Here is a 13,047-nt window from a genome sequence, read left to right on the forward strand (position 1 = left end):
CTGAACTTATGGGTTAATTATCTACATTTAAAATTAAAGACATCTGAAAACAAAAGACTGCCATCTTACCAAAATCTGTCACTATTCTTTGTTCTAATAAACTGGCGAGAGATGATGCAAGCGAACGTTGGTCCCACAATACCACCGGAGACATGATGTTCTGCCTGGAACGGTTACTCTAGTTAATGTATTATGAGCCATAAGTATAATCCGAGTTTTTGGATTATATAAATCCAGTGCCACTCAGTGGTAGTGCATTTGGATCGAAGTCGAAGTGCATTGGATATTGGCAGTGCATTTGGATATATTGTAAAAATAAACAAGTTTTAGAACGGCATTAATACTGAGGATGTATAGAAGTAGAAGAGAGAGACTGCATTGGCAACATCGTCTGCAAGAACCACCCAATCCAGCAGTTAAACAGTCTGGAGATTATATGGGTAAAATTAGTTACGTCAGAACAGTAATGGTTTAATACATTTATTTACTAAACGGAGCAGCACAACTCTCCACTTTATTCTGGAACCATTTCTACTCTATTCAATGCACGTTCTCAAAACATTGGATTAAAGAGTTTCCCGTCGATAAGAAAAATTAATTAAGATATACCAGCCCTCCAATAAAGAGGTCGATGTCGTGGACGGAGGCGTAGGCCTTGCGCAGCGCATCGACGGCTGAGGTCGACATTAGAGGCATCAGTTCCTCGAAGCTGTCGACGCTGCCCAGCCCACAGTAAGTCAGGTATGTACTGTATGAAGGAAGTCCGTGGTCTCTACCTGGAATTTAGTTTCAAATTTTACATTAATCTTCCCATTTTTAAATATACAAGTTATTTCTCAAGACTCCTTCCAATCGAGAGCTTAATTTGCTACCGATATCTGATGAAAAAATCTAATCCAATCTGGAGACTGAAATTATTATAGACTTTGCGTAAAGGTTTCGAGTGATGGCGTGTCTCGGCAAACAATGACAATATCAGTCTGAAAATAAATTCCAGGGATGTAATCTTGACAACTCTAGTCTACTCAAACATAATGCAGCATTTATAATTTTGTTTATTTAAACAAAATATCCGTGTGTAGTTAATATGTTTGTGCTCCAGTCACTTCTCAAACATTTACTGGCATTGTAAAACACGTAAAAAACTTGTGAAAAAGTTTCGTATCACCTACGAATTAATTCACAAACAGCAAGTGGAAGTCTAATGGGTATTAGAAGAAAAAAAAAAACACACCTCTTGCAATATTTAAGGCAGCAAGATCCTGGCCCGAAAATTCATCAGTCACAAACTTGAAGAGTTGATTCGAGACGCTGTCCTCGAAGGTGCAAGTCTATTTGCTTCATGTTGTAGCCCAGCATGCCACGCACCACCGACTCCCACACGCCAGCCTGAAGTACAGTAGAATATGTGATGCATGTCACACTGAACTCTCCACATGTCAAAATAAAAGAAATTTTGCACGAAGCTAATGTTAAAAGGATCTCTTATGTAGTAGATTAAACTGTTGGGGAAAGTCATTTTGGAGTGTCAATGGAGCATTAACAATCTTCGTTACATATAAGCATTTATTAAAAGTGAGCTTCCTTTCTGAAGAGCATTGTAGAGTGAACAAGAGCCGAATAACTTGTGGCAATTCTACAAAAACCCACGTTCAAAAGTGCACTTCCAAGCGTATTCAATTACAAATTAATGAAATGTATATATATATATATATATATACAACCATAACTAGAAGCCCAATATAATACTTTTATTATTGATATTTATATCAATAATAGAATACTCACCGTCAGTAGAAGGGAAGTATTTTGGAAGGTGTCTACTAGAGGTATACTGGAGACTAAGTGATAGTGGTCGTCCAGAAGAGGCAGTGTGTCAGAGATTGAGGAGTGACCAAACCTGAAGGCTGCCGTTGAGAAGCTATTGTAGACCTCCGGATTCCTCTCTTCATCATAACCCTGAAGCAATTGTCAAGTTTACACAGACGTTTCCTCTGTTATAAAATACTAGAAACTATGACCAGATCATCTTTTAAATCCCATTAGCAAGTATGGACACTGGTTTAATGGCGAGTTCGTTTATTTTGAGGTCTCTCTCGTTCGAATGAGTAAAGTTCGAAGGAAAACTTTAAAATGAAACTCTTCCTGGTGTAACACACAAGCCAAATAAGCAACAGTTGCAGTGCTGTGCCCAGCTATTACACACAAAAACTACAACAATACCAGATTTCACAAAAAATTGCACTCCAGTTGCCTACTTTAATAATTTGTACCTGCATTTTGTGCTAAAGCCTCTTTCCCCCCCCCCCCACCACCCACTACTAAAATTCACCTCTTAAGCGAGTCTTAAAGACCGATACAAGGAAAGCTCATTAAGCGGAGGACTGAATGCAAGGCAGAAGACAGTTGAGAAGGAGAGAAAGTTTTATCCTTTCCGCCACCATTCACAAGGTAGTAATTAGCCGAATAATAAACCAAAATGACTAAATTATGACAAGCAGGAACAAAAATTGAGGCATACAAGACATTAGCAAAACTTTAAAAGTTATTCTGAATAGCATCGAAAGATTAACAAAAAATGACATCTGTAATAGGCGGGTGATCCACTACCCCAAGAAATCATAACTTATCCAAATCTAAATTTATACAAATACTGAAGTGACCACATACCAGATAATACCCATCCAGCTGTGGGAGAAGTTGGAGTCTAGTAGCTGTGGGGTAGCCAATAACGGCAGGCAGGTACTGACTGTACACCGAGTGCTGGTACTGGGCGATGTTGATGGCTCGCGCCTCCTGCAACAATACCTCCCAGTCTCACTCGAGTGTAAAGATGGATTGTGTATCTTAAACTATTAATTGTACAACATTGCGAGGCAAAGTAATTAAAGCAAAACCTATCCAATGTAAAAGGTTATTTACAAATTGTTCATTATTGGCTTGCCAACTTAATAGCAAGTGGTGATAAGGCACTTGACCCAAGAAAAATGAACATTACAGGAAATGGTTAAAAATGACACCCTTTAATTAGTCACATTTACCACAATGTACCCTGCTAACAACCACCTCCACACTATCATCCACACCAACACTACTGCATCTCGACCCTTTGCGAAAGAACAATCCTGTATGAAAATGGTCAACATCTGCAGTTTTAGATTTAGCTACTCAGAACGAAATGTCCATGTAGCACGGGCTATGGTGAGCCCGTAATAGAGTTCGGTTATTCGCGATAACTTTGTTACTCTGATATTTGGATCACGGTTTTAAATGGAGGTGGGGCGTTTCCTCCTTCCCCCCCCCCCCCCCCCTCCTATTGACTGGTGCTCACTGGGCTAGAGCTGGAATTAGATTTACAAGTTTATCTATTCTTGTAGGTAATCATCATAGGCCAAGCAAGAGCTTCATATATCTGGCGAATCTGACTAGATTTATAACAGCCAGTGGGAGCTCTTGTTAGCGTCATTCTCAACTGTACGTTTCACAAACAATCTTATATCTGCCGAATCTGCATCTTTTGATATCATTGCAAAGGCAATAAACTTTTAAAAGCCTGTAATATCTTACCGTATCAATATCTTCCCAATGAATGTTTACTACAGCAAGAGCATTTATAGTAAAGCTGAATCGGTAAACTAATGTTCAATAACAAAGGGGGAAGCAAATTACCATACAAGTTCATACTAAAGAGAAAGGCAAGCCTCCCGTGTATAACGTAGCTGTACCCACCCACCCGCCTCGCACACAGACTCACAGTCACTACCTGATAAAGCTTCTCATCGTCCCAGTGAGGATTGATAATGCGTAGAGCTCTGGCCAGGCGGTTATGTTCTCTGTGAAAGACGAAGTGCAGCACCGTCAGTCCCATGTTCTCGTTCGCTCTGCAAAGTCATAAGAGTTCATTAAGGGGCGAGCACCATAACAATTCCAGATGTACGAGAAAGTCACCCCCTTTGGTAACAACTAATTGCATACAATTACAAGCTTAATTTATACTCTAAGAGTAAGTAGTATACAGTAACGTTGAGTATAGGAAGGGACGTACAGATATAACAAATTATTGTTGCATTGGATATTTTTAATACTTCAAGGAAGAGTAAATTTGCTTTGAAATTAAATAATTTATGGAACAACTTACCGGGAAACAGACGTGGAGTAGCTAGATTGTGTTAAGTGTTGTTCAGGCATATATGAACAAGTTTGGGGTGGGTATAAATAGCAGCCGCCTCGACTAGACTAAGCCTTCCGCAGTTAAATTTCTGCAGTCAAATTAAAATTATTGAAAAGACACTCCGACATACTTACCATTAATCACTATGGTACTCTATAGTGCCAGTCTTAACATTACCATATTTCTGAACACTAAAATCTCCCTCCGCTCAAGGGTGACTCCACATCTGTCTCCGTCAGACGGCAGCACTTACCCGACCCAAACATTTGTTGTTCTGAAGGGCAAATGACTGTAGAAGCGTCTTCACTCCACCTATTTACACATACCCACCCTCAACCTGTTACACTAGTTACTAACATTATTTAACCCTCCTCTCCAGCTTCACTGGTGCTAGTCTAGAAGTCCCTGTCGCACCAGTGCGCGCCACCATGTACACGAGGCCACTAAAGTCACCACCTTGTAACCCTCCGGCTGGATTTGGTAGAAAAATACCTGTGCAACGATCTCAGAGCAGCCCTGTGACAAAATACTATAGTCACACATTCCAGGTAATTTAAACTGCTCGCCAATCTTGTATTTTGTAGTTTACTTTATCACGACTACAACACCTGGGCCACGTTCATACACAACCAACCAGCTTACCGTTTTATTCAATTCTCTGCTTCAGGAAATACATCACCAGGACACCTCGCATTCGAGAACACCTTCACGCATCAAGCCGACACCTTCATTAGTATGACGAGTCATGATCCCATCAATATGGTGAAGAACCTGCAACCTGTGAACGACTTGCACTCCTGAATAAGCGCTTCACTGCAGTACGAACATGTTTACTCCTACCTTTATTAAGACTATCACAAGCACTGACCTGTCGTCACCCGAGAAGAAGCACCAGCCGGAGTAGTCCCGACAGTCAGGAAAATGAGATGCTGGCCTCTGTGTGGGTATGCCGGTCAGAGTGGTGTTGAGCAGACCTCCAATGTTATACCTGAGCTCCTCTCCTCTACACTCGTTATTACCGTACACCTGAAAGTTAATGCTACAGTAGACCAGAAAGGGACAAAAGTTCTGTAAAACATGGTTTACCGTCGACTATAATTCAACTTCCATTAATGGGAAATTCAGTATACTGTACTAGTACTGCACATTTTAGTTCACAATTTTATTTAACTAGGAGCCGCCAGTTGTGACCAATGTATGTTTCCATTTCTCAATAGAGCGGGAATTTTATGGGCGACAACGGTGTGTTCAGCGAGATCACCACCAAGACGACCGCTGTTAGTGTGAGGGGCTTTCATGATGCCAGCTAGTCCTCTACTTTATCGGAACAACGTCTTCTAGCAAGGCTGGCATTCAATACCCAATGGTCCCAGTGGTTGGGCGCCGTAATGCTACATTGTACTAGCTCATCACAGGTCCTTATCCTCCAATACCTTGCAAGTACTATATAGTCATACTGGCTTAGCACTTTATCCATACAAATACCTTTCCTGCTACTTGCTCAATGAGTATCCAAACTTTAACATTCTAGATCAATACCTTCTCTTAATGTACCCGCTCTAACACTTTTAGCTTTCAATATGCAGAGATTGCAGTTTTTGGTAGCCCGGACTTTGACAAAAGTCCGGACTTTGGCTCTACCAGGGCTTTTTGAATCTAAAACAAGCATTACCCAAGTAGGGATATATAATAATACATTTCAGATTCAAAAGTGCCTCGATACAGGTATCCCTCAGGATGCCTGTATGGGAGCACAAAGCTTAAGTCTACCTATCGTAAGCAGGAGTGATTCACTTCAACACGCCTCTGCAACTCCCACCTTATAATTAGCCAACACATTCAGGGAAATCAACATTAAAGAGCAAGCAAAACTATTGCAAGACTTCCTGGTGTTCAAAGATAATGACCATTTTAACATTTCTACAAGAGCTCAATGCATCAGTTCAACTTGCAACGTACTTGGGAGAGATCAAGATAAGCAGTGTTCATGTTGTACTGCTCAAGCTCCGGGGCGCCCATCTCGTTCACCCACATCTTTGCAACGCTCCTGAAAATTTAACTCCGATATACATGGGTAACGTTAATATAACTGACGTATGCATACCTATACAAGGAGTAAACCAAGCCAATAAATTTGTAGTGAAGTTAAACTATTCCATTATGCAAAAAGGTGTTATAATGGCTGGCAAAGACAATAAGGAAAATTAAAACTACGTATAGCTACGGGTTTAGAAACTCTCTCTAATTCCAGAAGACAATCCTTTGATCGTTTCAAGCTCAAATTAGACTTGAATGAATTAAGGTAGATATAAATAGATTCTTTGTACAAGTCAATAGGCCACATGACCTTTATGTTCTTTCACTACTTTCAGTAACTATGAATACCTCATCTACACAACGAGCCGAATGGTAACGGTCAAATGACTGAAAAGAATGGAGCTGGAATTCGACACTAACGCTGCAAGCAAATTCGCTACCAAAAAGGTCAAAAAACTTTTCGAAGACTTATCGACCAACGCTGCAAGGAACAAAACTAACGGCACTACCTGGTGACGGGAAGACATCTTCGCTTGTCCGTGTTGTTAATATGAGCCGGTATGTAAGGGTCGTCCTTGGGCAAGGGCACAGGAGTGCACCTCGGGTCCGTCCAGCTCGTGCACTCTAAACATTTCATCATCTTGCCATGGTCTGTAATGATTCAATGTCCCGTTAGGTGTCAGGTATTATTAACCCAAGTCACAGCCCGTCCTCCGAACAAAGACCCAAGTCCATTTCATGCACCAGAAAAAAAAACGTTTATGAATGAAAAACGGTTTACACACTACTACTGATTTCGTTCGGACACTTCTGGAACAAGTGCTTCACTTATGAATCGTGTTCGAACCACAACGCTGTAAATGCTTCACCCACGTACTACAATACAAATAATCGCCAACAGAAGCTAAACACCCGACCTATGCCTATATATATATGCAAAATATGCTAATATAATTTATATTCGAGAACATTCCCGTTTTAAATGTAAAAATTTATGAACGAGTGTGGAGTCGACCGCTGGATGGAATTGACTTTAGGACGCGTTGCCAATTCATAATGACTAACCATTTTAATTGAGTCATTATACGTTCAGGTCATATTAGGATGTGCAGTTTGTCATACCACCTGTTGCGTCACACTGACCCGTTACCAATGCAGGAAGAACAAACCAAGTTACGATATATAATAAACCCAAAAACAAAAATTAACGAGTTTTCGGCCCGTCGTTCCTAGATACAGTGGGGGGGGGTGAGGGGGGAGCCAAACAATGTACGAAATCCGCTTGCTAGCATTACAAGGCTACATTATTTTGTACATACAAGATGGCGCGTAAGAGCTCTCACGCCAACAGCGTTTCACATCTTGACCCTGCGACCAATTGGAGATTAAGTCACGTGCCACAGATCGACCAGGACTGTATGGTGGACATCACTTGCTGTAGAGTCACTATACGTCATGGAGAGGGGACGCTCGGCCCCTTAGCTAAAGCCTTCGTCGGGTTAGAACCATCTGAGGGAATTATCAGGGAAAAAGCGCCAAGCCATTAAGGCTATATAGCAATTTGAAGGGAATTGCTATATAGCTTTGTAAATCACAGAATTACAATTATAAAGAAGTTTTCTAATTTCAGAGATGGATACAAGTCGCCTAGAAATTTTGGATGAGCAATGCTTAAGATACTTTTTCCCAGCCGTAAGAGTGCTAAGCAAGTGATCGGGTTCACAAGGTGATAGGACAAGATACCTTGTGTAGACAATCTTACTGCAGCTGATCAGCAATGCGGACGATCCTCTTACAGTGTCCAACCGCCGTGGAAGCGCCCCTATAACTAGTAAGACTAGTTTTAAGACTTCCGAGGACATTCCCAACGTTGTATATAGCCATCAAGGGTAGAATTAGCACCAAGACCGGTATATTTGGCCCTAGAATTTAACCATTTGGCCTTTTGTGCAATTAAGCTATTGCAAACGCTCATTACACCTTTCAAAAGAAAATTGCTCAAGCAATGTGCGCAAAATAAAATTACAATGACAACCTGTGCGAGTTCTGCATCATTAATGTGGACAAATACTGTAGCTTTTAAGGTAGACATTTCTACTATATTTAGAGTCCAATGTGGTACAGATGTAGAGCACTAGAAGTAAACTGTCATTGGTTGTACGGTCAATAGTTCCGTTATGAACAGATCTAGTAAGAAAAGTTTATAGAATACTTCCACATTTAGTAAATTTACCTACAACTATCTGCGATTACAAACACTACAATCCGTGAGCAGTTAATACATCATGCAAATAAATTGGATACATTCATTCCTTAACACAACAGACGAGCCTTAATATGACCATACAAGCGATGTATATACGGAAAACAGAGGCTGTATTACAAACAAAATAAAACAAATCTGCCACACCGGCCAGGCCAAGTAACCTCACCTCTGACGACAGTAGTGATGGAGTAATCATGGTCGATGAACTGACCCATCTGCATGTGGAGAAGGTTGTGTAGCGAGGCTGAGGGCAGCGCCACGCCGCGTGTCAACAGACTCACCGCTCGAGGGTTGGGTAGGAGGCGGCCTGATACAGACATCAACCTCATCACCTCACCGTCTCCACGTTGCCAAGATATGGGAGAAAAAATTATACGAATAAAAAAACATTCCTTTTAAATGCTATAATTTCTTATGACAAACTGACGTGCAAAATGACAAGAGTTGAAGTGTGTTTTAAAAGTAAAACTTTCCACTGCGTTTAATATTCCACAAATCTGACTACTGTGGTCCTCTAGTCCACTCCTCTTCCCCCTATTCATTATCTTAAGCGTTTTAAATTTGTTAAATGCTACAATGTATTTTTGAAATATCCGAATCGTGCAAGTTTCCACAACAGATTTCAACTTTTGGTCACATTAATTATCACACACACCACTATTCTCCCATATACATCCCTCACTACACTTCTTGGTGCAAAACCTAGAGACCATTACTCTTAAAACCAGAAAATCTCCGAGCATTGAGGAGTCACGAACAAGCGAGCAAGGTACGTTAAGGTGGTTTCTTGCGGCATACGTTTATATAAAAAGGGAAATCACGGCTCTGTTGCATGCAAGACCTGCAATTTATCTTTATTAAACTCTGCCTGTAGCCCCTCAAAAGAGTGGACTAGCTATGGCCAGCCTTTCCTCTTTTATACTACAAATGCTTGGCAACCGTGATCTATGAAAATTAAGAAACTTAAGAGGTAGCATGGACATAAATAGCCCCTAATTTGTAGATTTTTGGGGTGAATGATTTTGGGCAAGGGTGTCTGGGGACCTCAAATATTCAAGCATCACTATGGTCAGATAATACTGTAATGATAAACGGGACATACTATTGACTTCCCTCAAACATGCCTCCGACCTTGACAAAGCACGTACCATTCCTCTGTCTCTTCCAAACCAAATATTCCAAAACATACCCGACTCGTGGTCCAGGTTGCCCATAACCTTAGAAATGAAAGCGTGTACCATAATTAGAAAAAGGGGACGTGTCAGAAGCCAAGGGATACAACTACCAGGGCAGCTAAGGGGGGTTCCAAGCCATCTTCCGAATGATACCTCACTCCAAGCAGCACTTCCTTTTTCCTCCTCTAGGGGATACGACGGCATATAGCATTTCCCTACGACAGAGTCCCTCTCCTTTACCCCGGTACCAAGCCAAGACCCAAAAAACCATCCACACTGGGCGGATGCTTAGATTCCAGTATTCCAAACACCCGCTGACGAGCTTGTGGTGGCTATCATCCCCCCAACTTTCCGGATCCACGGCCGCCCCCTCGACGCCTGGCTCGTCCCATCAGCGCTACATCCGATACTCACTATAGGCAGAAGGAAGCAGACGGAGCAGGAACTGACCGCTCGTGCCATACTCTGGGTGCTGGAGATTGTTACATCGGCCAGACACGCTTCTGTACTTCGCCTGCTTGTCACACGGCCCAAACACCTTCCTGATCACGAGAATTTTGCTCATTGAAGACCTAACAAATTAATATCCAGTACACAAAAATATGATTACAGAACCAAAAAATTATATTCGCCTACAACTGGCCGAGCTGACTTTTTCCGGACTTTACTGTGCGGCATTTTAAGTGGAAAGTACTTCATTTAGTTACAACAAAAAAGAATACATTTAATATTTCTATAAAAATATCCGAACAGATCTTTGCGCATTTGTACGTAAATTTAATTCCCAAGCAGATCTTTTAAACACTTCATTTAATCATTTATCCCAATCATAATTTTTATTATCAAAGATTTTAAAGTAAAATCTCAGATGGCCGAGAACCATTAGATTAATTTTAGCTCTGCTACCTGAACTTATAATTTTAAAGGTTATTTTTCATTAAAACATTTAAAAACTGCTAAAGGTTTTCTCTTCACGAAAACTGGATACTATAATCCAACTTACAAAAAATAAATATTTACAAAACTTAAAAAAAATTATAAGCATGTTTAGCCTGCTTTGATTTTACATGCATTTCTTTGGAGGTAGAGTGAGGTTGGCAGCACACAGGGTGGGTGGTAGGTTGATAGGTAGGTCTTCCGGATCTGCCCAATATGGAGATACTGAAGAGTTCAGCTTTCCTGAAAATACGTTAGGAAAGCCATGCAATTCCTGCCAATGCGTCTTTCTATACGACGGCAAATCTACATACAATAAATGCAATTTGTTAAATATGCGCAAGTTGAAATTTTAGAGAAGCGCCCAAATCCATCCTTCACTAACCTAGACTCCACCGAAACTGCCAGTAGGCAAATTCTAACTCTGGACCAATGGTTTTATCTGATCAATGGTTTTAAGACAAGTTGGTGTCAAGTTTATAGTGGATGGAAATTTTAAATTCTATTGTACAGTGCCAAAATTTTAACTCAAATTGAAGCCAAACTAGGCAAGACAAGCTTCGAATTGATGATTTTGTATTTATGAACTCCCGTATAACATTTTCTTTATTCTGAACATTGATATCTTTTTCCTCAAGATGTGTGCTCATGATGGACCTACTAAAACAAGACTTTGTATGGTCAGGCTAAAAACCAGGTGATTTAAGAACAGATCTTTCAGTTATATTTACAGAGTAGTCGGTAAAAGACCGATTAATTAGTGGCATTTCTTATACCAATTTTAATTATTCAAATCCAAGCAAAAAGAACCTTAGACGTTTAGGGCCATCCTAGACCATTTTCAGGGCTTAATATTTTACCAATGTTACCGTTACATCAAAAAGACAAAACAGGTTAGCCGATAAAATTTTGGTCTTAAAGGCTTAATATATTGCAAGCGAGATTTAGGAAATCTATTAAAAGAGATTTGACCCACCTGTGTAGAGCACTGGCCGGGCGAGACCCTTGGGGTCAGAGACAGGCGTCTCCAGTACTGGTATTAGAGCCACATTGATTCCAACACCCACACACAATACCTGTAGTACACAATAAGGTTTCCAATCCGTAGCAATTCTTCAAATGTTGTGTATCTAATAACTGGAAGTCTACAAAATGTTATTTGGTAACATTAAAATATAAAAATCCTTAAATACCCAATAATAACCACATACAAACTATCAATAACATTGTAAGCAAAACATTTTAGGCGATGTTGTCTATTTCTCTAACACCTTAAAAGTATAAGCTTGTACGAACAAATCCACGAAGTTACTAAGAGCGGATAATCAAATTTGAACGTCTAGCAAGTAATTCTCAAAAGAAGGCGCCAAATTTGGACATCTAGAACTTTTACAAATCCCTAACGCAGAGTAATACAGAAGTGGAGACCCAATGACCCATTAGGACGACAAACATTCACAATAACACTAACCACAGCCAGAGAGAGGATCATGGCGAGAGTTTAGAGAGCGACGGGGCTGAACACACCCACTTAGAGGAAGCAAAACACACCACTAATGTTTGGCCGCCACTACCATCCGTCACCATATCTTCCCCGCCACCTTCACCAGGGACAAGCAGCACCCAGAACGGAAATTCTGATTGTCGAATTTCAGCTGAGAGATGTCGCCACGTGTAGCGTCTGTTGTAGATCTACCCAGTTGTGGTTTAAATTTGTAAAACATTTAGCATTTCGTATGAAGATTAATGTTGTAGTTCATCTTCTGACTTGATAATATGTGGTCCGGGATATTTGTATGTACTATACGTACCTCGACGGTCACTAAACATAATAATATGTTCAATTTGTTTATATAATCAATTTATTATGCACCCCTCCCATTCCAATCCTGTAAGGGGTAGTGGACTCCATACCAATCATGTGCTGAATGATATTCAGAACCAAAGTATACTTTCTGGTTGCTAGTAAACTCTTATAGTAGCCTTAATAACACTCAAGTGGTTGTTAGGCCTTAAACCCAACACCAAACTTGAATTAGTATTAATAAATAATAGTCATTGTTTGCGGCACGCATGAGCTCCCGTTGATCTGCTTTTATTTAAATAAAGTATATATAATCCTATATAATCCAAAGTATATATATATATACACATATATAATATATATTCTATACTTGGCCTAATATTATTTAAGATAGCTTTTTAACTTATTATTTTCCTGAATCTTTAAAATTAATAATACAAAAAGTGGTTTACTGGTGGACCATCACTACATATTGGTACTCTCGACCAAATAGTTATTATAAATACTATCGTTACAGGAGGATGAGTTGTCAAACTTGTGAACAAAAACTCGCAAAGAAAACGGGAGCTTGAGAAGCGAGGTGATGAGGAGTGCTGCCATCTGTTGAGTGAACCACTGGACGGGTTGATGTGGCAGAGACGGCACTTAGTGATACCAT

At 40.3% G+C, this 13,047-nt stretch overlaps 1 protein-coding gene across 1 annotated transcript; it reads right to left on the reverse strand.

Annotated features, from left to right (window-relative positions):
• Positions 1-636: 636 nt before the first annotated feature.
• Positions 637-12,203, reverse strand: LOC123754392 (chorion peroxidase). The gene is made up of 13 exons (XM_045736759.2): positions 12,057-12,203; positions 11,562-11,661; positions 10,717-10,828; positions 10,064-10,191; positions 8,641-8,814; positions 6,718-6,859; positions 6,131-6,218; positions 5,040-5,197; positions 3,764-3,881; positions 2,671-2,796; positions 1,789-1,959; positions 1,235-1,389; positions 637-776 (listed from the first exon to the last, which is right to left on the reverse strand). Exons 1-12 carry the CDS (start codon positions 12,075-12,077, stop codon positions 1,279-1,281), a joined length of 1,449 nt encoding a protein of 482 aa, XP_045592715.2. The 5' UTR covers positions 12,078-12,203; the 3' UTR covers positions 637-776; positions 1,235-1,278.
• Positions 12,204-13,047: the final 844 nt, after the last annotated feature.

Source organism: Procambarus clarkii, chromosome 18, assembly GCF_040958095.1.
Source record: "Procambarus clarkii isolate CNS0578487 chromosome 18, FALCON_Pclarkii_2.0, whole genome shotgun sequence".
Classification (NCBI taxonomy): domain Eukaryota; kingdom Metazoa; phylum Arthropoda; class Malacostraca; order Decapoda; family Cambaridae; genus Procambarus; species Procambarus clarkii.

Excerpts from the sequence above, each read along its gene's own strand:
- LOC123754392 (XM_045736759.2), bottom strand. The coding sequence starts at position 12,077 with ATGATCCTCTCTCTGGCTGTG. Across the intron at positions 8,815-10,063 it reads TCTGCTTCCTTCTGCCTATA|ACGGTGAGGTGATGAGGTTG; the intron begins GTGAGTATCGGA and ends GGCAACGTGGAG. Across the intron at positions 3,882-5,039 it reads TTCTTCTCGGGTGACGACAG|AGCGAACGAGAACATGGGAC; the intron begins GTCAGTGCTTGT and ends ATGACTTTGCAG.